Source organism: Thunnus thynnus, chromosome 7 (genome assembly GCF_963924715.1).
Source record: "Thunnus thynnus chromosome 7, fThuThy2.1, whole genome shotgun sequence".
Lineage (NCBI taxonomy): Eukaryota > Metazoa > Chordata > Actinopteri > Scombriformes > Scombridae > Thunnus > Thunnus thynnus.
This window is the reverse complement of record NC_089523.1, coordinates 26,471,782-26,498,621: the sequence shown is the minus strand read 5'-3', so window position 1 is coordinate 26,498,621 and position 26,840 is coordinate 26,471,782. Positions and strand designations below refer to the sequence as shown.

The window sequence follows — 26,840 nt, the reverse complement described above, 5'->3', positions numbered from 1 at the left end:
GTTATTGTTGCTGTGTAGTTTCTTGCTCATATGTCTTACCAATAGGGGTTCCCACACCATAGCCCTTTGAATCTATCAAGCCTCCGATTTGTGTGAGGTTGCAGTTACGCTGGCTGATGTACTCAATACTGGTCGACTCCATCAGAAGAGCGTAATCTGTGGTAAGGACCCTCTGAATCCCCTCTCGGTTGTTTTTCACCAAAGCTGTGTTTTTCCTGCTGCTCATGAATGCCCACATTTTCTCATACGTTGAGATCTTAGATTTCTGTTGAATGACAATTAGGATTTATAGAGGTTTAAAGCAATGCCTCTTGATGCTCCACACAGCGAATGACAACAAAGAGGTTTGCACAGAACAGATAATGCTGATATATGGTCAATGGTTGATGCTTGTTGCTAATATTTCAAATGAAACAGTATTTGGAGACTATCTGCTGACTGGAGCAATCGTTCTGATGCATGGCAGAGAATAGGATGGGATGTAATGTGACAAGTGTGTACAAATCTGCCCAAGTTAATTCAATTTCTTCGGTATATTCAGATATACTGGTTGCTGTGCTAAAGGAAAAATTGCCCACAGGTTTTTTTAAGCCGCATGTATAAGGAAGTTTTTAGGATTCTAAGCTTTAACTCTGTTTTTTCACCAACTGCCCTCCCTTCAGATAGCACATGTCATGTCACTATAATGACTGAGGATTGAAGGCTACAGGGTAAAACTTGTCAGGCTAATTAAAATCAAAAGTGGTGTTCTTGTTTGTGTCCCACCCTCTTTGCTGTACACTAACTTCCCTACTCACTGGTCAGTGATAAGAGGATAAAGTGTATCTAATGATTTTATGATGGTTACCTTAAAAAAGGTCATGGTGGAGCCGTCTCTCACAGCACCATACTCTATTTTGGTTTGCTTGGCCAAGTCATCTGCAGAGTCAATTGGTGAGTCCATTCTCTCCACAGTGAGAAAGGCAGCCAAGTTGGCAGTGTATGAAGAGATAATGATCAACGTAAAGAACCACCATATTCCACCAACGATCCTTGTAGAGAGGGCCTTAGGCATCAGTTCGGATCCTTTAAGATAACAACACAGGGTACATTATGATTCTAATGACGACTACAACATACAAGAAAAGTAAGCCAAACTACAACCTTGGTTGTTTTTTTTTCAGGCACATTATAAACATTATTCTGTGTATAATGTGATGTGATGGTAGAAGCAGCTGTACCAAACTGAAACATTTAACAGGTCTGAAATCAACTCTAACACAAAGTGAAATCCATTTAGTGAGAATACCTTGCTGCATGAGTGCTCCAACTCCAAACCAGACACTATTTATTAGAGTGAAGTTGTTTTCAACCACATCTGAATCCGGGTTGCAGGGGTGAGGATTGTACCACTCATAGGGAGTAAACCTAAAGGTGAAGAATTAAAAAGTCAATTTTGAGATGACTTTAATGAGACACATGTTAAATAATAACTACCCTAATAGTAAATACATGTTCTTTTCTCATTTCTTGTATAATGAGGGCTGCATTTAAAAATAATAAAATAATACATAACAGAGAGCTTTTGAAAAAATGTGCACCATAATATGGAATAAAGTGGATAGATCATATTGGGCTCTTAGATTGTTTATTTTCTGTTTGAGTGGGTATGTTTGCTCAAAAGATTTGTGCTTCGTCTCGTAGTGGCGCTTCACAATCGCTACAGTCTCAGAACATATGAGACCGTGAACTGCCTGTGGGAGGAATGAACATGTAAGAGTCTGTCCATTCTTGATTAAAAGCTCCGTTTTCGGTGTCTACTTTTCTGTTTTCAGAGCACACCATGTGAAATTATTTTTCTCTGACTCGTTTATTTCTCCGACTGTAGTCTCTCATCTTGTCTCTATCCTGTGTGTGCCACTGTGCGTATCTCACTCACTGACTTGAGTCTCAACGCTTATCAGAATGCACAAATTTGACTGGCATCACGTAGCATCACGTGAGATGATTTACAACTTATGTAATTGGTCTGTGAGTTTCCTGGGCCATTAAACCACATCCGTAAAGGCTAGAAAAGCTATGCTGGTTAAAACAGAAACGCTCTGTTGAAATTTCTAATAATTCTCAATAAGTTATCAGTTATAATGAGCTTGCATTCAACACTGCACTCCTTTATAACAGTGATGAACCAACACGTAAAACATTATAATAATGTTTCTCTATAGATACAGAAACAACTCCTGATTGGCTGCTGTATGTTGCAGCTATGTGTCTGCATGGCTGCCATATTAGAGAGGTTAAGATCTGCTTCATGTTTTCTTTTAATGATGTCTTTAACATTTCTCAACCAAACAACTTCAAACTTGATACAGCACGTCCTTGGGTCCTCAGCAACACACCCGCCAAGGTTGAAATCGTTCAGATGAATGGTTGTCAAGAAAGGACGGACATACATACATACCATACATACAGAGACTCCTTCCTTTATAGTTTGATAATAGCACATTTTAAGTTTACCAGGTACCTGCATTTTTGCTGCTAATGTATTTTTTAACAAAATATTTAAGTCTTGGGAGCCACATCCAATTGTTTCACTTTTTCCCAATGTGACAGCTTACCTGGCAATGACAAATAACACACAACTGACACCGAGGCATGCCAGCAGCACATACATCCAGATATCAGGAGAGAGTGGGTTGAGGAAGGAAAATACTCCTGGATTGGTGCCATTGGGTTTGTGGTAGAGGATGCTGATCCCCAGCGTCATGAAGGGCTTGGAGAAATCTATCACCTTTTCCCTCACATAAGTGATTGTGAGAGGGGCCACAGCAAGGTCAGCCACCTGGTACAGAGCAAAAACATCAAGAAGAGCCACAGTCAAAGACAGAACATAGTGCTGATCATTTGAATGTCCTCCAATATGATCATACTTACATGATCAATGAGTTCTCGCACCATGCCATTCCACTCCCCCTTGTCGTTCTGAGCTCCATATTTACCATCAGACACCAGCTTTACCTCGTAGGAGAAGCCCAAAATATTGGAGAGCTCTTTGAGCAGGTCCAAGCAGTACCCCTCAAAGCGATCATTTCCATACAGCGGCTTATCAGATTTCTTATACATGACATACGGATTTTCCTGGAACACACACGGTACACAGCAGTACAGACTTCATTAGTTTTATCAAGACTTTCCTGATCAAATGTTGCCTGATAATAATTACTGATATTCATACCAGAATAGTAGTGACAATGAGGGTCCTGTTGGCCATTGAGTCAGTGACATTTGTGGATGAGTCTTTGTTGTTTTCTGTTAAATTAAGGCCTGTTTGGGAGTTCCACACACCAATCTGTAAAGATAAAATATGCACATGACAACCTAACAGTGCTGATTGGACAAGGATATCAAAGATCCTTAGTTGCCCGAGTCACCTTTACATGATGAAGCTAAGGAATGCAAAAAAGGGGAAAAGAAACAAAGACTAGGAAGCAGAAAAAATACAACAAAAGAAGGAACGAAGATGGAGAGAGTGGGAGAGGGAAAGGAACACAAAACAATATGTCTTGAAATGCCATGTCTTATAAAGAAATGTTCACACATTCAGTTCCTATTTTTATGAAAATGGGAGACATTACAGGGGGCATCAGGTAGAGTAAATCAATAAACAGTGTTACTATTCCTTTAGTCTGCGGGGGCAGCTAAAGTACAGACCTTTTTCCACACTTTATTCAGGCGATTGTTGCCCGCGATTGTCTTGCAGAAATAATAAAGAGAAAGCATTTTAATTGCATAGCACTGAACTTAAAGGAAAGTATGACAACAATGCTTACTCTCTATAATAACTCTTAATGATTTTAGACCGGTTGCTCTCACATCGATTTTAATGAAAACCTTTGAAAAACTGAACATGCACTTGATCCCATGCAGTTTGCTTATAGGCCACACAGAGGAGTAGAAGATGCCACAGTCACTTTTCAACTCCATATTTTAACCAGTAGGCTTTTAGAACAATTTGACTTTAGTAACTATATTGTGGGCTGGATTCTTGACTTTGTAACTAATAAGACACAAAGAGTGAGTGTACAGGTTCTCTCCTTCACTGGCTCCCCACGAGGTCTGACACAAATATGTGTCAGAGCAGGCGTGAAAATAGGACTATTTTAAAGTATGCAGATATTGTTAGTCTGCTCGAGGACAATGAGACCAGCCATGATGCTATCTTCAATTAAACATATCTAAAACTAAAGACATGATAATTGATTTTAGAAGACATGCCCACACACAGGAAGTCATATACATTAAGGGTCAGACAGTGGAATGTGTGTAATCCTATAAATATCTTGGGACAATTATTGACTCATAACTGAACTTTGAAGCAAACTGTGAAGCCGTGTGCAAAAAGGGGCACCAGCGTCTGTTTTGTTTGAGTAAACTGACCTATTTTCATATTGACAAAACCATGATGACTTTATTCTACCATGCTTTTACTAAGTCAATTTTATCTTCTTCTTTGATGTCCTGGTTTGGAAACCTATCTTTAAAGAACAGAAACTCTCTGAATCCAATTGTTAAATGGTCTAATAGGCTGATCGGTGAGTCACAGCTTAACCCAGTGTCCCTGTACACCAGACAGTTACAGTGGATAACCAGCTCAATTTTAAATGACGACTCCCACCCTTTGCACAGTGAATTCCAGCTTCTTCCCTCTGGTCGGAGGTTTATAGTCCCAAGGTATAGAACAAAGCAGTATAAAAATAGCTTTGTTCCAGCAGCCATCACTCAGATGAACAAGACGTAGCAACACTGCAGAGATGCTATAAAAGTAATGTTTATTTATTTATTTTTACCTTGTATTTTACCTTTTTTATTCTAGCGGTGATGTATTTTAGTGTTTTTATTGTTTTCTTTTTACGTCCTGATTATTGGAGCCTCAAGCACTTTATCATGTTTGTCTATTGTCTATGCTGTCTGTAAAATGTGTGTCAAGATGGATACCTGTCTTCTTCTACTGCAAACCAAATCTACCTACGGATACAAATAAAGTAACCTGAACCTGAATACTCGTATTTTAACGTAAATGAAAATGTGGAAAATAATAATGACTCTGGTTAGAGCACATAAGTATATTTTGTTGTAGTTTACTCTGCCTTTACTTGTACTTCCAACTGTGTTAAGTTTAATTTCTTTGTAGTGAAGAGATCTGTCATAGACATATAACAGACCTGTTAATGACCTGCCAAAAACGAGAGCAGCATTGTCAGTGTGATTAAAGGAACATCCACAAACTTTTGAGCTCAAAATGACACCTACAACTATTTGCAAGAGCTGTGTGTCAAAACAGTTCAAAAAGTTTCTTTTAAGGTATAATGAGGACAGAAGACTTCAAGATTTCTGTATTTTTCAGTGAGGTATACCGTATGTTGTTTTACAGACAAGTCATCTTTCTGCAAATTTAGAATAAAATGATCTTACAGTGAATAGCAGTGGCCTTGTTTGTCTTTATTTTCTACTCTGTGCAGCTCTCCTTGACAGTCTAACATAACAGTCTGTACTGACTGTACGATCGTGGGTCAGAAAGTTCACCTTCTCCAAGCCATCCTCCTTTAGGCTGATGACATCTAAATCAAATTCTTTCCGCAGGCCGTCCGTCTTGTTTATAATTATTTGTCCCGTCAAGCCATTCCATTGTGCCTGTGGCAAAGAAGGAGCAGAGAATACAACCAATGAATCTCTCAGTTTCTTACTGTCATATACATAAATGCAAAATCAAGCAGAAGCCTGGAAAAAATGAAAACATGTCTTTAAAAAAAAATGAATAATTGATGAGTGCTCAATAAGTAAAGAACATTGACAAAGGCTAACTGCATCTTAATGGAGATTTTTGCATTGGCTTGATCCTGGAAATAATAAGTGTCTCTGAGTATGTAACATGGTAGACAGTGATGTAAATGGAGCAGGCAGGCATGGCCTCTGTCTGAGTGGAGAGCAGCGGGTGGGCAGCAGAGCTCAGAGATATTTGAATGCACTTGATAATGAAGTGAGCTCAGTTGAATAACAGTCAGGTTAAATCTGTGTTACAGAGGGCTTAGAGAAATGAGCTGCATCTTGATTCTGTGCTGACAGAGGACACTTCTTTATAAGAAGACAGTATAAAGCTATCTACAAATCAATACAACTACTGTAACTGTGCAGATATCCAGCCCAAAGCATGTCATGATCTTAAAATTTTCTGGCTATACTGAAAGTATAATTAAAGGAGCAGTTCACCCAAAACTAAGTGTCTTCATACTGCGTATCAAACCTTCTTATATGAGGATGCTGACAAAACTTAACGCACAACCACATTTTCCTTTATGAGGCTGTTGTTCTGATGATCACAGATTGATAAACATAGTTTAGCTGTGGAAACAAAGCATGCTGTGTATGCATATTATTCACCACGGTTACTTGTGATAATCCGTACAACTTGCTGTGAACAGTTTCTTCCCGCGGCACAAAGATGAGAGTTTTTTTTAGTGAAACTGATCACAACGAAGCCTGTAGATTATTGTGAGTAATAATATTATTATGTTTGAAAAGAGACATTGCTGTTGGGTTTTTTTCTGTGTATTTGGAAGGGGAAGTCAAATACATTTGGGAAATAAAGCATGGTATATGGTAGAGGTGCTGCGTGACTTGTTTGTTTTTGATGAACTTACACTGGTCTGCACCTTGCTGTGTGTGTGTTCTCAAAGCTAGAAATTATTGGGGGCACTTGGAGTGACACAAACCAAATGCCAGTGAGCAAATGGCACTTTCAAAAGCTGCAAACCACCGCAAATCATATGAAAACTGTTTTTTTTTTTTTAGGTAAAAGGTCTGTGGATGAACTGTGCCTTGGTGCAATAATTCATTGTTCTTAAGCATGAATGTTTTAGCTGAAATCTGGGTAGTTAATTCAGTTCAGTGCTACACCTGGACCTAGATTCTACAAAATACTCACTCAGGCTGGATCTCAAATCAATTACAGTTGTATTAAGAGAAGCCAAACAACACTGAGCCTTTGTGTTTCATCATCTTATTGTTTCAGTCCTTAAACAGATACTTACATCAGTTTGCAAATTAAAATAATTCTATCAAACCAATGAATGTAAAACAAGCAATAAACAAAACAATATTGGTTACAGAATGGAATTACTTCATCATCATACCGTGCTGTTTCACAAGCTTTTCATTATGATTTAAGTAAATTAACACTATCTCTGGCACTGAACAAGAGAATTTGTACATTACTGACAGGGGTAGCATCCCACATGACAACGCACACACACAAACATAAGATTCAAGATTAAACTTGATGGCATGATGAGGAACGTTATCTTCTTCGTAAAGTTTCTGACATCCGTTTCTAATACAAATATCTTTAACGTCTATAGAAGGTTAGAGGGTATCATTTGGTGAGGTTGCTCTTTGATTAGACCGCTTCACACAGTCTTATTGCACACATCTGTGAGACCTACTTGACCCCTAAGTCCAGATTTATTTCTGTCATTAAGTCTCTTTTTAAATCCCCACCAATCAAAAGTGTCTCTGTCTCGACCATGTGTTGGTGTCATTACTGTACATGTAGTGATGACATGGATCTTCTCGGATTGTAGAATCCAGATGATATAGAGGATGAGAATGAGATGTCAACACACTACTGAAACCTCACTGAATATCTATACTGGACTGGCAAATCAGCACCATAGCGAGAAAAACTTCATTTGCTCTTTCCACCTCTGCCTCGGGCCTATATACGCCAACGTCACAAACTCTTATCATGTGCATATGTAAATTTTAGGAAAACAGTCAAAGTGCACAAAGCTGAATCTGATTTTCTTGAACTGCAAGCACTTCCTGAAACTTTATCTGCAAGATTTTTAGTATTAAATATATGATAGAGCAGTAATTCCTGCAGGCGAAACTGCATTTTTGCCTTCCCTCCGCCATGAGAGCAGAGTGCAGACTGAGCTACAGAGCAGCACGCCTGGATTCAGCGTCTTGCTCAAGAGTACTTCAGATAATACTTCACAGCTATAATTTAAGATGCAATCTTGAAGAACTGCATCAATATTTTTGTATGTTTTAACTTAAATTGTGTATACTATATGCATCATTTAATATTTCTGATTTTTTTTCTACCATCCAGGCAGTCACAGGTTTATGTACAGTATCAAAATCAGCTTGCAGAGTCTTGTTAATTACTTGTGATAAACGATCAACCACAGTGAACAGCATGTATAATTAGACTGTTGTTAAATTTACATAATCATTGTGTGATAATGCACATTGATTTGATTGGCAGACGAGAAGCGGTGCAAATTCAAACAAGAGAACCAATCAAAAGCAACACTCAAAATTTAAGCGCATACTGCCAAATGAATGGAATCTGTGTAGATGTAGAGACAGCTCCTTGTAAGCCATCCTACCCTTGATGACTTTGCTGACCCGTTTGTTCTGCAAATATGCCAAAAGAAGGCATTCCTGCACAACGAAAAGATGCAAAGCAACAGAATGAATGTTATATTCTACATATAAGCTTTTTACTGAAAAGAATATATTCGGATGTAACCCCTTTCTAATCACCAACATTTTGATCAGTCACTGTAATTTAATTACATATTTTTTCTAAGTAACTGTAACAATTACAATCACATTTATTTCGTAATTTAATTATGTGACACCATTACATGTAAACATGGAGTTACTAACCAACACTGGTAATAAGCCAGTGCAGACTTTTCAAATCAGCCCTGGTTCATACCTGTAAACCAAACATGGAAACAGGGAGAACGCTCACGTAAAGCCTGACTGACATTATAAAATAAATACATGAGTCAGAGTGAAATAAAAAAAACAGAACCTGAATGCCACACTTAACTCTGGTGCAAAATCGGAGTTGCTACAAGGTCAGCAATGTGACAGACTCCTGAACCACAGCAGACACTGGAAATTCATCCATTACTGGACAGTGTGATCTACTCTCATCTCTCTCAGGAGCAGAGCAACTAAAGCAAAAATTTTATCACTTGAGTTCCACAAGTCAAACACAAGACTTCACAGGTTTGCTCAGGTTCAACAGAATTACCAAACAATGATGACAGAAGTAAGAATAGACAAGATGCTCACTGTAACAGATTCAGGAAAGTTCCAAGTCTCTCAAGTTTATTTTCATACAGTAATAAAATGAATGAAAACCAATCTTGATGGCTTCTACCAGTTCTTAATATCAGTTTCATTGTTTGCCACTAACCTGTCCTGTCACTTCAGACCATGCCATTCCCTCATTTCCATGTCACCTGATCTCCACCTGCCCAAAAACCTGCCACATACACACCTCAGTTCCCTGCCAGATTGCTTCAGTGTTCAGCCATTCTGTTTTCACCCAGTGACAAACTTTGTTTTGCACTTCAGACACAGTAAACTTAGTTTTAGCTCAACCTGCCTGCCTCTGAGTTGTGCTCTGGAGTCCATTGCTTTTACTAAGCCTAACCAATGAAAAACTATATGATAAGCTTTGGAAAATATTTGCTGGTAGTGTAAAGCACATATGATATGGATGAAATGGGTTAAAACATGAAAAACACCAGTATGGTCCTTTAAATTTAATGCACTGTAATAAAAGGAACAAGATATAGGATGCCATGTTTATTGAGCATAAGACAGTATGCAGAGAAATGCATCGTTAATCCCTAAAGAATAACATTTTATACCTCAGGGTGTTTAATTACAGACAATATCTGCTGAGGCCATACAGCGAAAAAGTTCATTTACTCACACCCTGCTCTCTGGGCTCTTTGGCTTTGCCTGTGTCCTTCAATATTCTGTTCCCATGGGCAATTGAAAAGCTCATTTGTCAAAGAAACATCTAATTAGAGAGTGCAATATAACAAGGGAGGCGGTTATTAAATTCAAATTAATATATCTTAGCAGAGTTGAGAAAGTCCACAGTTAAACTAAGACAATTACCTCTGAACAGGCTGCGTGATTTTCAAAGATTTCTGCAAATGTTTGCTTTTAAATGTGTTCTTGTCTTATTGTGTTCTTATCCCGTCTGCTGTCAGATCAACACTTTATAAAGAAACTAATACTTTTCTTCATTTTCAATAAAGCTTACTATGACAGCCTTCATAAAATGTTGTCAGAAGGTTCAGTGAGGACCTAGAATGAAATTTTGAACAAATAAATTTCAAAATAAACTCTGAGGAATTGTCTAAAACAATGTTTTTGAGCTTATTCTCTTTTGTACTACATGTTCATGTAGAAACCTGCAGCTCTCATCAGTAGTCACCTGACAACTCACTAATCTAAGAAACCTCCAACATGAAGCTCATGACGTCAATCCCTATCTCCTGAGAAAAATTATTTTGAATACAATAGTCACACACACGTTCATCATCTGATTTCTAACTCTATTATTTCTGCTTCTGCACCCATGGAAATGAAATAGAGGCAGCAGGCTGTGAAACGGATGGATGGATGGAGGAAGAGGGGTTTGTCACACACTCATAAACCAAACTCACGTCTTTGAGCATGTTCATGAAGCGTGATCCAAAGCGCCAGGGTTTGTGTCGGTGGCACTGAAGGGAGCTGACAGTGATCTGGGAGGCGCGTTGCGAAGCAGCAGCCACCATGTAGACAGCATCGTACATCAGAGCTGCTTCAGTCTGAAAGAGACGCACGCCCATCATCATCACCGGGGATTACAAATCACCTCAGAACTGTTGATGTACAGGCATAGTATGGTTTCTCTAAGTGTACCCAAAAATGCAGTCCTAGTTTTACAAACTACATGGAGAGCAATCAAACTAACCACAATCAGCCACAGTACGCACAATTTGGTGAGCAATTTTATTCAAAGTACCTTTCTGATTGTACACACAATCAGAAAGCAACATGGTGGATTTCCGTATTCTGACTCAAGTGTGGGCTATGAGGGGCTCCAATTAAATCTGTGTAAAGGTCTTGTGCAGTTTCCCAGAATAGGTTACGTGTTTATGTATTTACATATATTCTCTCAGAGTATAGTTTTTGGCCATGTTTGACAGGCAATGTTAACATTATGTAAATAAATAACACATTAACTTCCATTTGATTGATTTCCCTCTGACTGTGGAATTTTTTGGAGGGAAATTATGTTTATTCCTTTACCTAAAAATGTAAAGAGCTGGGAAGCTTTAATGACTGTAATCAAAACAACAGGTAAACAAGGAAGTGTGGAAATCAAATGGTCTGTTGTTCTCAGCTGCGGCCAACATTCCTTAGTTAACAAGCTTAAAGACGATCCAAATGTTTTTCCATTTATGATTTAGCCTTGTAGAAAATGAATGGGCTTCAAGAGACTTGTTGAGCATGTTGCTTGCAGTGTGTAGCACTGTTACAATCCCATCAGAGAGGACATTGTTAACATTGGTGTCCCTACTGAGAAACATACCGTCTGCACTTGTTAACCTCAAGAATGAAAAGAGTGAAGTGAATGGTTAACTCACCGTCATCATTCCCTCCATCATTCCAGTCTCAGCTTTGGAGGGGGCCTGCAGTCGCTCCATGGCCCACCTCTCCACCACCGAGGCTACCTGAGGACTGTCTATGTTTAGCAGTCTGAACCCCGTCATGTTGACCCCACTGTAGCGGTACGGCTCCAGGTCGAGGGCAAACAGGTCCTGCAGAGACACACCAACAACATTATCAGTGCAGAATTAATGTGATTTTCATTAACAGACCGAAAAGTAGAGGTGAGTTACTCAGCAAGGGTAAATTTGATTAAAACATTGGAACAATATATAGTATAATACCATGGAATTATACCAAGGGCACTGAAGATATCCAGCAATCTTATTATAAAACAAAGCACAGATGTTTGAGTTCATCTGCATAATCTTTGCATGACAGAATCTCTAGGAGGACACACACATCTAAACTTATGAAGGTTAAAAGGACACTTAATTGACACAATGGAACAGTGTGTAATTATTATCAGATTTTGCAGTCGAGTTTCAATAATAAACCACAAGATTCAAAGGTCTTGTGCTCATACTTTAATAAAACAAGATTTATATGTCATTAAGATTAGATTTTGGAAAGGTGACTTGACAACATGTTTCTTACCAGCGTGGTGAAGAAGAAGTGATAATATTCAGTCATCATCCCCATGGACAGGATCTAAATGGGATGTGAGACAGGATATGGTTCAGTTTTCCCACCGACTATACATTAACACAAGAGTTTTGTTCTAGCCAGCATAAATAATCTTTTCTTCCCCTAACAACATCCAACCTTATCTCTATCCCGTACCCTGGGACTAATTACACATTTCATCCATTTTCTGAATTGCCTCATTTTATATTGTTTGCATGCATTGCATTAACAAGTATCCGAGTGAGTATATGTCACAATTTGCTCATGTTAGCGTTGTGTTTCCAATTAATCTTCTGTGCAGCTTTTGGTTCTCAATGTGTATGTCTAGCTCTGAAATAGGCTCTGCTTGGATTTGGAAACGAACATAGGATTTCTGAAGGGGATAGAATTTGACTAATCTTGCACATAGTGAATATTAAACCAAAAGCAATTCAGAAAAGCCAAAATAGCACAGGGAGTATGCTCCATTGAAATATTCAAATAGAATGTCTGACAGACTATTGTATTTTAAGTATTAAGTTAACTAAGCTGTGAGGACAATGACCTCTGCCCAGTGTGGATATGAGATACTAATAGGTGTTTGTGTTATTCACCTGCTTTAGAACATCAGCTGATGTTTGGTAAGAGCAGTCAAAGATGACGTAGAACTCCTTCCCCTTCTTCATCTCTTTCAACAGAGGACGGGCGTCTTTACTTCCTGTTGGCAGCTGGCGGATCTTGATTTTAATACTGTATCTAGATGGAGCTTTGATCAACTCTTGCAAACGAATCAGCCCTTAAATTAAAAGACAAGAGTACTCATATTAGACCAAACAATATTATTCCTGTGGGTATTTTAATTGAGTTATATGCGGTGTAGTGAAAAAAGGACAGTTTAATTAAAACATAATCAGTTTTTGATTGTGTTCGAACAAAAACACATTTGCTTCTTTGACTGTAGGCAACTTTCAGACTTAGTTCCTGAAGTATAAAATTTAATTTATCTAATTTATTTAATTTATTTTGCTACACAAAGTTATGGCTTTTCTTAAAAAGTTAAGAAACTGATTACGAGACCACAAAACAGCAAAACCAATGGCAGTTGTCCTCCTACACCAATCTAACAATAACCCATCATCATTCAGTCGTCATTCCTGTTTACCCATCAACATTTTACTGCTATCAGATCATAATAAGAGGTCAGTTTAAATAAAACCAGTAACTGTCAGCTCTGCAGAATTACATACAATTCCAATACTAATTCTAATACAAAAGCTTATTTTGTTATCATTACAAAACAAGAGTGTTCATGTCTACGTGTTTTACAGGCTGAATTAAACCCTTTATGAGAGTATTAACATTACGGAGGCTAACAATGCTAGTTATCTAGCTAAACTACTTCACCTGCTTTCCATTAGTTTGGAATTTTCAGTGTTAAATAATTTATGCGGTAGGTGTAACGTTGCAATCTCTAACTGTGACCACTAGAGAACAATTTGTTCACTTTTTTTATTTTTGTAAAGGTGCATATTTGACATTCAGCCCCACTAGATGTCAGCAAATAACTATTCCACTATTAGGTATAGTGGAGTAATGGCGTCCTGAGCAGAGAATGAAGTCACAGTCCCTCTGTATGTGTTGTTATCCGAGCTTCTCTGTTCTTTGTTTTGATAGCCAGTCTGGCCACGCATGCATGCTAGTATATGTGAGTGTCCTCCCCGCGTCTATTTTCAACATGGTGTTCAGGTCACAATTTTTCTCATATTACAGCTAAACAGTACACTAAAATATGTTTCTGAAAACATTTGAGGTGAGAAATAGGCAATGCAGTATCTTGATTCATATTTGATCATCTCTGCCTAGTTTGACAGTTTGATCTGAGTTTCGTGAACCATGAGTTCAAATGGCGCTTTCTTTTTTTTTTCAACTTTATTGAGTAACCAACGTGCGTGTTTGTTTTAGTCTGAGATGCTGTTGCTCATGTGCAACATCTGGTGGGGCTGAATGTCATATACTGCACCTTTAAATACATTTAAGTCAACTGAAGTGTATTTACACCAATCTACCTTTCACAAAAGCGTATTTACCATAAAACCATTAGTATTATCTCAAAATTAATACTCACAAAAGTATATTTTATATTAATCATAATTTCATTAATAATTTTATTCTGTTATCATTCCAAAAAATCAGATGCTAGCTAGCTACTTCGTTTGCTCCAAACACCTACAGTTGGTAAAAGACTGTAGTGTCTTGCCCTGACCACAAGAGAACAAATAACAAAATCTGTTGAGGCTTTTTAGTTTGATCATATATTTCGGAGGTATTTATCGGAAGTGATAATATGCTCTCATATGTGTATTGACGCTGGCTTAACAAATTTTATGTTGCAGTCCCTCACTGTGACCACTGGCAGTAAACAGACGTTATCTCCGCCTAGTGTTAAATCAGACCTGAGTGTTTATTTTCTTTGGTCACTGAACCTAAAACTAAAATGTCTATATTGACGCTAGTTTGACTAATTTAATATTTTGCAGTTCCTCACTGTGACCACTGGAGGGCAGTAAACACCTGATTCTAAATGTACTACTGTGTATAGCTTTCTAACTTGATTTATGTGACGTGTATATGTATCCTGTTCCTCTGCGGTCTATTTTGTGTACTGTTTTATGCTAAATCAGAGCATGAAAAGTTTAAGCATAAGCAGTGAGATGGTTAGGGTAAGGGGTCAGGGGTGTGTGTCGTAGTAAAGTGGGGTTGTTGCGTAGGTCTGCAAGACTGAAGATAGACCCTTCTCTATTTTTCCAGTACAAAATCTTGGATAGGAAATGTTCACTGCCCTCCAGCAGCCACAGTGAGGAAATGCAACAAATTAAATTTACCAAGTTAGCATCAATGCAGAAATAATTGTATACTTAAGTTTCTGGCAAAGATAACAAAACGGAACTGTCAAATTAGGGTGAACTATACCTGTAGTTGCACCCATTTAACATGTTGGTTTTTGTGTGTTGAAGCAAGACATCCATAAATCATGCCTCAGTACTTCTGCTTTGAGAGGTCATTACTGCAGACTTGGATGTTTTTGGAGTGGTCTGTGTTTGGAGCCAAACATCATTAGCATCCACCACTATTGTCAACAACAAAGCTGGCTAAGTTAGTGGATGACGTCATTGAGTTGTGAGTGACACCGAACAGAACTGAGGGAAGGGGTCTGGACAAGGAGCCAGAGAAACGATTCAGTGACAGATATGGCGGGAGAGTGTAGAAGCTACAATGAAAGTAGCAGTTTCTGCAGCAGAGGTACAATATTTTATTCAGATTCTTCTTTCCAAATGACCTGCTGTATCACCATCTAATGAACCACCAGACTGTTAATTATTTGCCTGGACATACTGCCATTCACAAGCAGAGCAGGTCTGACCTGCTGAGAGGACTCATGCATCATTTTGCACACACAGTCAGAAAAACAGCCTCTTCTGAAGGTAAGACACATACAATATATCATTACCACTCTGCAGTGTGACTTGTGATGTTTTGTTTTAGTGGTTGTCGTGATTGCTCTGTCACGTGTGTTTATCTATTAGTCAAAGATGGTGGAGTTGTGATGGGCTGCAGAAGTCAATGATAGGCAAGATTATATTATTACTGTAACTACAAATAACTAGGGCTGCATAATGATTATTTTCATTATTGATTAACCTGTTCATTATTTTCACAATTAATCAATTAGTTGTTTGGTCCATAAAATGTCAGAAATGGTGAAAAATGTTGTTAACTGTTTCCCAGAGCTCAATGTAAACATCTCATCTCACAGCTCATCTTTTGTTTTGTCCACAACCCAAAGAGTTTATTATCATTGAGGACTAAAGAAACAAGAAAATATTCAAATTTGAGAAGCTGGAATCAGAGAATTTGGAACTTTTCTTCTTTTTTTTCTGACTCAGAACAATGAGTCAATTATCAAAATAGCTGGTGATTAATTTAATAGTTGGCAACAAATAAATTAATTGTTGCAGCTCTACAAATAACAATGTTATGACTTTCTCTGCAGCCATCTGGCATTTAGGCCTAACTTTGGCCTATGATGTGAGTATAGTGTCATTTAGCACATGATGATGACTTATGTTGTTACAGATGGAGGCACTAACTGTTTACTTAACCACAGTAAATCTGTGGTGTTAGCCACAGTGCTTTACTGTGATACACACAGTAAGTCTATAGGTCAAATTATAGCATTATTGATAAAAATGAAAACAGAAAATCAAGCATTCCTGTTTAGCATGTTGTATGATAAATAACTTAAACAATTATTAGATTGCTGATGATAAACTTTCTGTCGAATGACTGTATGATTAAATGACTAATTGTTTCAGAATTTGCATAGCATTTCAGTTGTGCACACTGCAAATTTATGATGTAATCAGTAGTGTTTTAACTTTTCTTCTATTACTCTTAAAACACAATACAAATAGTAAAATTTACACATCACCATCACCATGAAAGCAAAGGTATATGACCTTTAACAATAACACCGAATGATGATTCAAGAAAACCAACGAGCTGCCAACTGAAGGTTGTGAACATTATAAGAGCCTCTGTTTTGTTTTATGATTTTGAAAATCTCCCAGTACTGGTTTGCACAGAAAAATGTGTCTGAGTAAAGCCACAGAGAGACACTTCATGCCCTTACACATGTATCTACACACGCCCACATATATATTCACACATACATGTACACTTAGTGTTCATCTGGGTATTTTATTTCAGTCTGTTATAGCAGAAGGAGCAAACTCCTGCCAAAGCATGCCCACCTCCATTTGAAAGGCCTGTATCTGCTGCCAAATGGAAGTAATGAGAAGAGTAAATTGAGGAGGTGATTGATTTCATTAGCTTTGATGAGTGTTATGCTTGTGATGGCTCTGTTGTTCAGGTCTGACAGGTCAGGTGTGGGGAGGCTCATGGCTCTGGCTAAGACTCATGGGATCTGTAGTTGCTGGCTTTCTTTTCAGGTTCCTCACTGTCTGGACATAAGTGATTAGCCTCATTCGTAGCTGCTATCTTTTCTTGGTAGCTTAACATAGATAATGAACTCAACTCAAACCACTCCACACTCAACTTTCACTCTTGTACCACAGAAGCCTTGTCTTCCTACCACCAGCAAACACTTCATCAGCACTTTGAGACATGTAAACACACACACACACAGACACATACACACACACACACACAGTCAAACAGTTGTACACATTCATGGAAACTCAGTTGGCAATTTCAAATATTTATGTCTCATTCATAAAGTGGGCCGGACAAAACACCTCTCAGTAATAATGCAATAGCCTACAATCCTGCAACAGCACAAACTACAGCCTTCAAAATCAAGTTAAATCATCACCTCTGTAAAAGTTTAATCAAAAGCCAAACATTATAACTTTATGAAGGTAGGAGTTATTGCAAAACAGTTGTATTAGACTGCATTAGTTTTAACTAGGTGTACCTAAAAAACTTGCAAATGCGTGTACAGTGTGCACACATTTTAGTTGCCAGTTGCTAGTTCAGTTGGTAGTTGCCACATTTTATACATATGCTCACATGACTATATTTGATATAATTTGGTATTAAAGTTTGTGTGTTTTCTGCTATATTTCAGGCGTAACCGCAACCTGAAGCATATTTTTACGTTTCAAGTCCATTTCTTCTGTTTTATGTGCATGACTATCAGTGGTGGAAAGTAACTAAGTACATTTACTCAAGTACTGGACTTAAGTACAATTTTGAAATACTTGTACTTTACTGGAGTATTTCAATTTGATGCTATTTTATACTTTCACTCCACTACATTTCAGAGGGAAATATTCTACTTTCTACTTCACTGCATTTAATTGCTTTGGTTTCTTTTCAGATGAAGATTTGACACAATGGATAATGCACAACACATTGTTAAAAATGAAACCAGTGGTTTCAAACCTTTTTGGCTTTTAACGTCTTACAAAAAGCAGTGTGTAGTTAGACTCATATTTCAGATGTCTATGACTTATTAACAGCCCCAACCTAATAGTGATGACTACATTAATAGTGTGTTGTGCTCTGAGTGCTGCCAACACGTCGGGCAACCTGCTAATGTGCAGCCTCTGCTACTCAGCCTGTGTAGACATTGTGTTAATCACTTCTGACATATGTTGCTGATGTGTTTTTATGCTTTACTGCTGTTTTGATCCCTGAAGTTCCCTCTGAGATTCATACCATATGTCTCCTATCATTAAATCTCATTTTCACTCACCAGTTGCATCCTCATAGACAACAGTGACTGTCTTCCACTTGTAGAACTGCACTATGTCCAGCACAGCTCGGCTTATGGAGGTGTATTCGGGATAAAGATTAATGTAGAAGCTGTCTCTGTTGTCCACTGACGGATGTTTCCAGCGTGTCTGGATGTGAGGGACTTCGAGGGCGTTACAAATAGACTGGACCGCACTGACAGATGAGCTGTGAGAGGGACCAAACACGGCCCCAACACCCAACGCCAACTGGTCACAGGCTGAAGTAATGAAACACAAAGTGGAGATGGAAAATTACCAACTGAAGAGACACTTGAATCAACAACAATCTCTTTATTGATTATCCAATGCAACAAGCTTTGAATATTAAATGAGATCAACAGTACCTCTTCTTGATGCCTCAAAACTGTCAAACAAATTTATTCTCTGGATGTCATAGGTCAATGTGGTGTTTGGCATTAAGGTCCGGTTCCTGTTTATGTTGGTTACAGCAAATTTAAAGGCCAGCTCCTCAACACTAATGGGCTCATTCTCAAGCGTCTCAAAGATGCCCCCTGTAGGAAGAGAAGAAACGAGTAGTATTAGTAGCAGATCAAACAATAGCAGAAAAATGTTGATCCAGTGACTTCACACAAAACACTCATTCACCTCCATTATATTGATTTTGTAAAGTCTGAATGTTATCATGACTGCATTCTTACAGTTGCGTAATGTGGCCCAATTTTCTGTGTAATTCTGTCACATAATGCTATTAAGAGACTAGTTGAGATGACAGGATTTAATCTCATTCAGAGAAAAGCTTGACCTTTGCCAACTTCACCCTATTTATGTGGCCTAAATTTCACAAGCTGATACAATAGCCTTTGTGAAAGTGTGTGATGACTATGATAGGAAGACATACCAGCTTCACTGCTAATACCTCTAGGGAGTTATATCCAGTATTATATTATCATGGCAGACTCATCCAACACCATCTTTTTACTCTCCTTTTCTCTTTTAGAGATCAGTCACTTTTGATGAAATCATACTCAAATATATAATAGTAATATAATAGTCTTCATCAATCAATCAATCAATCAAACTGTATTTATATAGCACCTTTCAAACAAATCAAATGCAATTCAAAGTGTTTTACAAGCAACTGACAAAATGTAGGATGCTAAAAATGGATTTAGAGACTAATTCACACCAAAACAACTGAAAAGAAAAAAAGTTAATTAAAAGAGAAGAACCGGAGCACCTGAGGGTAGTCTGGTGCAAGGCCACGTAGTGCCTTATAAACTAATTAAAGAATTTTAAAATCAATACAAAAACTAACAGCTAAGTAACCAGTTTAAAGATTTTAAAAGACTTTAAAATAGACAGCAGAATTTTGAATTAATTGTAGCTGATTTATTGTATTCTTCGGTAGACCAGAAAGGAGAGAGTTACAGTAGTCTAGCCTGCTAGTTATAAAAGTGAGCATCAGTCTCTCTGCTCAGAGAGCATAATGGCCTCACTTTGGAGATGTTCTGCATAGTCTTGTATGATTACACCCCTAAACTTCATATAATTGGCAGTAATCTGGCCAATAAGAATAGGCTTGGCCAGTTTGTCAGAGTGGCCAGTAAAGTTATTGAGGTGGGTCAGCTGCAGCTCTCTGACCTCTACTGAAGGCAGGTCCTAAGGAAGACCCAGGACTGTCCTGATCAACACCTGCAGAGTTTTCAGAGTTCAGGTTCAGAGTTTGAGCTCCTGCCTTCAGATCATAGATACAGAGCTCCTGCTCAGGGGACAAAAAGATACAAACTCTTTTTTGTCTGCACAGTAATTAGTAGCCTGAATTTGCATATGTGATCATGTGAAGTGATCTGACATTGTTTGTCCCTGTCCTCCGTCTAGATTTTTGCATTATGTTTTTTTATGATGAACGTGTCTTTTATATACCTGCCTGCAACCAAATTTCCACTGGTGAGATAAATAAAAGTTTGACTTTGACTATGACTTTGACTTGACTTGATGCGAGTAAAGGGATTAGGCATGAAGTGACTGAGTTTCTATCTGCCTGTATATCTATCTGTCTCTGTATACTACAGCTACATTTTCTTCTCTACATGTTTCTCATCAGCTGACTAGTCACCTTCATTTTCTTCAGGTACAAATACTTTGGCCTGTGTGTTCTGCAGCAGAAAGGTTTCAGTGAATCCCATATATAATCCTCACATAAAGTCCTCTGAAGTGCTGTTCAGTTATTTAATATCACCAATCTTTTTTTAAACTTTTTAATAAGACATTTTCTGGCTATTCTATATTAATCCAATGTACAATAAACTACAGTATGTAAAAATCCCAGCACCTTATGACCTATAAAAACTACAATGAAAATGCAGAGCTAACCTCTGAGGTGTTACTGTTTATGGAGAGGCTGCTTTATTGTCCCTTCATATTGCACTGGAAAAGAGGGAAGACTCTCAGAGGCTAAATGAGGTGCAGTGGATTAACATTGACCGCTTTTCGTGTAGAAACCGCATATTGTGTGACTAAGCAGAATCATTTTTCATTTACTAAAACATACTTAATCATCAGCCATGCAAAAGGGATTTTCATATCATGTCTATCTTTCCAGTCATTACCATAACTACCAACGTGCACCTGAAAGTATCCGAGTTTAACATGGCATTTTGTAAATGTGACATTCTAGTGAGTTCTATAATCAGAGCTACAACCAACAATTACTTGCACATTTGTCTCTGTTTAATTGATGTATTGTATAATTTTTATAAAATATCAGAAAATACAGAAAAATGCAAATGACTGTTTCCCAGAGCCCATCGTAAAAATGATTTTCCTGTCAACAGAATAACAAATTAATTATTCTAATTTCAACAAATCAGTTCAAACTAACAGATTCTCAGAAAATAAGCAAGTGACTACCAAATATCAGAGTAACAGAAAAAGACACAAGACAGTAATCTAAAGTATTAACCATTATCAAGTAAAAAAATGACATAATATACACAAATATTATAAATCAATGTAACACTGGAATTGCATTTTCCACTTCATCCTGCACTTCCTTAAATGCATTTGGTGCAGTCTGACAGTACAGTTTTACATTACATAGGACAAAGCGATAAAACACTGACCATTGCTTTCAAAATCAGCTGAGACCACAACTGTCAACATTTCATTTCAAGATACATTTCTCTTTTAAACACAATCACTTTTCAGCAGGCTGTGTGTGCCAGGGCCACAGGGAGGGGGGTTGTTTCAGAGTTGAGAAGATCATTCTGAAAACCATCCAACTCTTAATCCACTGTGTTGCTCCAGAAAGATGACCGTTCTAGCATGCCACGGCCGGCAATATGGCCATATATTACTCCAGCCATGCACGGGCGCTACATACAATGTTTTGCATTCCAGTTACATAAAGTGCAGCATGAAAAACATTAGGATTAAGGCCGGAAAAACACTGCATTGTCACTGGATTGTCACCACCTGCATAAAGGGCGGTCAGACTCGTGTGAGATTCAGTGTCCTTAACGCCGCTGAAAATGCCCCTGCATGTCGATTTCACCCAAGCCTTTCAAATGTAAATCATTTAAAACATCTGGGCTTTCAATGATAGGATTTCTAAAATACTACAGTCAGAGCTAACTGTTTGTTCTCACTACAATGACATTCACAAGTGCAGGCAGATATAATGCCAGTTCTGAACAGTTAAGACAAGTCTGTTTCTTAATCCTGAAAAAAAAAATGTTTAATAGACTGCTGTAAAATGTACCAAGGGCACATTCACAGTTTTTCTTACAGTATAATAAAAACTAAAATAAGACACTTTAAAAATTCTGCCATTTTCAAAACTGTTACTTACATTAACTATGAACACAAATTATGCCATCACAAGATGCCATTTCAATGCTGCAATAATTTGCAAATGACCCCACTTCAACACTGTGGCTACAGATGGCAATAGGTCATTGCACTGTCTAACAGTCTTTGAAGAATTGCCTGTGAAATTGTGATTGATTTGGATGGAGAAAAGGCCTTTAAAAAGCTCCCCTTGAGACCTTGATTGTGAATGACCTTTTTCTTTGGTGTAGCATAGCCTCAAACCCCAAACTGAGAGAGCCTTGTCTGGACTCCCTGGTCACTAAAAGCATGCTTGAAAGTGCCAATCCTAATTATGGTTACCAAGCCTCAGTGAGCAGCTGCTAGGACCTGTTAAAGTCCTTAATTCTATTCACTGCAATATGAATTTCCCAGGCAAAAATACAATAACCCTCTCACAAATTTGCAGAGAATATATATTCCATCTCTGTGTCCTTGATGTGACTTTTTCTTTAAAGGTGTTTTTAATATAAAAAGGGGAAATAAACATGAGTTTTGACCAGCCATTCTTGATGTTCGCTTCAAGTGCAGTGGCTGCAGCTAATGTCACTGGATTCAAAAAAGAGAATAAAATGATTTATTCAGAGCTTAACATTGTGCAGACCTCACTCCTTTGTACCCTGCAATGAAAAATTTTTGCACCTGAATAATTTGCCAGGATGTGCGCACACTTGGTCCCTTTTAAGGATTCAACAACAAAAATAATGCAAGTGGCAGCATCACAGCATCATTTCCAATCAGCGATTTTGTTTTCCTCATACTTTAACTAGGCAGTGAAAAATAGATGGTCCTGTTTGTGCGAGAAATAGCTGCAAAAATAGCTGCTGCTATTTAGATTTTCTGATTTACATTTTTGTAGTTGACCTCTAATCACAAGCATAATCACAGGCACAGACTCATATGCAAAAGCTCCAAATGCAGCAAAAAATATGTACTGTATGTATCTGCAAAGTGTGTTTAGTGGCAAATAATACAAATGAACAGCGGACAATGAAACTGCATTAATTTAGATGCACCATACCAGTCCTTAAAATAAAAATAGCTTGCCTATAAATTCAGTATTTATCAGCCTTTAATAATACATTAAATGTTGCCTCTTCCAGCAAGAAATTGATTTAAACTCATTGATAATCCTACAATAGCTTCAGACTTAAATGAAAAAGACATATTAGTAGCACCACTCACATCTGGACATGACCGTTGCATATAAACAGACAGGAAGGTCATATTCTTTTAATGAGCTATATAAACTGTTTACACATAACCTTTATTGTCAGAAAGAGGCAAATATGACATCTATTTTATTGCACTGTTAGCTTATTATTTTTTCCTCTTTGAAGATTGGTAGAAAGGCAGATCCCAAAGTGAAAGAAAACACATTTATCTCTCCTCTCATTTCCACCTGAGATAAGATCTTAAATTTCTGCTTAAAGAGCGTCCAGGGGGATTCAATGTGACGGCTGTTTGTCTGCAATTCAGCATGAAGAACGCTGGTGCAAGCAATCAGCAAAACACCACTGAAAAATATTCAAATACTGAATAAAGCAACTGAGTTCTATGTTAAAAAATATGTCTTTGGGTAACAGACATTATTAATATACCTGAAGTTGTTAGACACTGTGTCAGGAAATGACTTATCTATCTGTTAGCTTAGTTATTGTGCAGCAGGGTACAAAAGCTCAGCTATAATCACTCTGTCGTTATCATAGTCATGACCACCATCAAACACCCAGACATCTGGAGGGAAGCAGCAACAGGACTCCACTTCATTTTGAGAAAATGAGTTTCAAATTAGCTGATATATTCATGTGGTTGAAAACTGAGGCCGGAGATCATAGTCTTATCTCTATAGGCATTTTCTATTAAAAGACGTGTGTGCATATCACCAGGAAAATAATTAAGTTTGTTCCTACTCCAGGCTCCAACAATTGTGGTCCAATGTGACTGAGTCAACACTGATGTCCACATTAATAGTTTACTCCTAACATTTTTTAGGTTGAGGAAACAACAAGCAATCCCTGAAGACACTTTGAAATCAACCAGCTTTGATCAGAGCTCATTACAATATTTCATCTCAATCTCCTTCCCTGGTGACAAACCTTGACCATACCTAAGGATCCAAACAGGCACAAATGTCCAGGTTATAAAGTAACATACCGTACAGCATATATGCGATAAGCTAATATCAGTTAATTTACCTGTCTAGCTCTACTTTAAATGAAGAGTAATGATTTAAAAAAAAAGAGTCCAGTGTTTAAGATTCATTTTTTAACCTACATGCCCTCACTTATTTCAGGCATGTACCACCACTCTAACATTAAATGCATGCAAAAATCTAGATTTCACATCTTAAACATGATCAATATTTTGTAAAATAATTTATTATTTAAATAAAATTAGGATATATAATAAATACATTCATATATTCAATGAAGAAATTGATTCTTTGTGGTTTTTGCAGTGTGATACTGCGGCCTGTAAACAAACCTGCCTGAACACAAGTCTTTTGAGCAGTGCTGTGTGGTCGGCTTTTGAATGCAACTCCACAAATGGGTCACCGGATCATGACTCTGTGCATCTTTATATTCTGCACTTCTACATTTTATAGGGTAGGATAAAAACAACACTAAAAGGAATCAATTTTTAATATACGATGCAGTTAAAATGGGGAATAAGCACCTCACACTTTCTGTTTGCAGATGACACATGGATCAATGCACTCACTCAAAAGGCTATTAGCGAGCAAATTAACTAAATGGACAAGAAAGAGCTGCCTTTGACAGCTTATACTTCAGTAATTACAAATGTGAGCTAAAACGTGGAGGTAAAACTATAAAGTTAGAACAGAAATCACCTCAAAAAGTAAGGAAAAGCCTCTTCCTTTTTATTTTAATACTGCAGAGTTTTTATAACGGCTTTATGATTAATGCAATTTATAAAGAAAAAACGAAGTGAAATTCTCGCTATAACTACCATTAATTAATTTTCAATATAATTTTCAGGATCACTGAGCTTCCATCTCATCTTTAATAGGCCAGACAATGCTGTGGGGTGATGCATGCTAGGAGGTCACAAAAACAAAAGATTCTGCTCATGCTGCAGGCTAATGCTGATAAAGCCTGAGGCACTGCTTTTTATAGATTTCTGTTCCTCTCTTCAGTGCAGAGAGCAGGAAAAATAACATGGTTCAAGTTTAGGCAGCTGGGCACACCTTTTCGTAACCCAGAAACAAAAAGTAACATTAAGAAAATGATCTTGTGACTTTGTCACTCTGTGCAATTATCACATGAAGGGGAGTCTATTAAGGCAGAGGAACACAATAACGTAGTGTTTTCCTTTCTCCCCTCTCCCCATTCTGGGCCAGTTCCCAGTGAGAACCCCCCACACCCCTACAACACCACCAGTACCACTCCAACCTGGGCCCATGCCAGACTGTGAATGAATGAGGAGGTCCTAACCAGTCTACTGTCTTCGTTTGATGTGGAGCACTGAGGTCTCTCTGTTTAATGGGGAGCTGCTAGCGACCTACCACCAAAACATTTAGGCTAAGAGAATAAAAATAAGGATTATATTCTGCATCACTACGTCAGGAAAATCCTGAACCACTGGATTTAAGACTATTTAAAAGGGAGATGGATTACATCTAATGATATTTTGTTGGCCAGTAGTAGCTAATCACACCTTTTACATCACATGGATCAGATCATAAATAAAGAAATCAGATATCACTAATACATAAAGCACGCAAGCAAGAGATAACAGGAATTTAACAAACAGCAAAATAGAGTCGAGGCCAAGCCACAAGCTGCTGCTTCTGTGCTCTCCCCAATGATGAGATTTGGTCGCTGCCATATTTGGGGAAGAGACTTTCTGCATAAAGAAGATTAGTGTTAGTTGTTTAAGGGCTTGGGGGAGAAGATTTACCATTATTACCAACCCCAGTGAAAAGAGTGGAAGCCAGTCACAATCTGATGCCAACACTTGCCAAGACAGAGAAATGTTAATTGAACCAAGCCACACACCATATGGGGGAGATTATGATGTGTGCGGGTCATGCAGAGAATGACAAAGATTAGGTGGCCTCGGAGAGTGATAGATGATTTAGAGAGATTAACAATATAGTGCACAGATCGGGACTGGTAGAACAGGGACGTGGCGCCGGCCTATTAGCCTTTAAAGTTATGCAACGCCAAGTCTGATTGTTAAAGTCTTTAGAAGTAGAGGAAATTTAGAAAAAAAAACAGACATGCCCTGAGCATTGAGTGGAGCAGAGAGTCCTGAGGCCTAAATTAAAATAAGTCATTTTTTTGTGATGCAATCTACTAACCCATGAGACGAACACTGGATAACCAATGGGAGAGGAGTAGAGAGCATAAACACCATCTCATTGTATTCTTTTGTTTCAGTTGCATCAGAAATCAAAGGGGGATAGTCGGAGCAAGGGCTCTGTTTGTCCAATTACAAGTGCAGAGTGAAGCTGAAAGTAGAGAAGCCCTTCTTGTCAACTTTCAAAGGCTACACAGACGACTTTCGACTCAGATTCACTTTCACAGATGTTACTGGCTATCAGCGTACATA

At 37.9% G+C, this 26,840-nt stretch overlaps 1 protein-coding gene across 3 annotated transcripts in view; it reads right to left on the bottom strand.

Annotated features, from left to right (window-relative positions):
• The window catches only part of LOC137186349 (glutamate receptor ionotropic, kainate 1), a 30,711-nt gene that overhangs the window by 2,880 nt on the left and 991 nt on the right, over positions 1-26,840 (bottom strand). Inside the window, exons 2-15 of one of the 3 annotated variants that reach the window (XM_067595213.1) lie at positions 18,779-18,946; positions 18,395-18,652; positions 12,732-12,913; positions 12,109-12,162; positions 11,490-11,663; positions 10,524-10,667; positions 5,563-5,670; positions 3,691-3,732; positions 3,215-3,328; positions 2,914-3,117; positions 2,598-2,821; positions 1,289-1,407; positions 848-1,065; positions 40-265 (exon numbers count right to left, since the gene is read on the bottom strand). In XM_067595213.1, the coding sequence (XP_067451314.1) occupies positions 40-265; positions 848-1,065; positions 1,289-1,407; positions 2,598-2,821; positions 2,914-3,117; positions 3,215-3,328; positions 3,691-3,732; positions 5,563-5,670; positions 10,524-10,667; positions 11,490-11,663; positions 12,109-12,162; positions 12,732-12,913; positions 18,395-18,652; positions 18,779-18,946 (2,235 nt within the window). Of the gene's footprint in view, positions 1-39; positions 266-847; positions 1,066-1,288; positions 1,408-2,593; positions 2,822-2,913; positions 3,118-3,214; positions 3,329-3,690; positions 3,733-5,562; positions 5,671-10,523; positions 10,668-11,489; positions 11,664-12,108; positions 12,163-12,731; positions 12,914-18,394; positions 18,653-18,778; positions 18,947-26,840 lie in introns of those variants that run through there. The other 2 variants (XM_067595214.1, XM_067595215.1) reach the window with 2 other exon arrangements.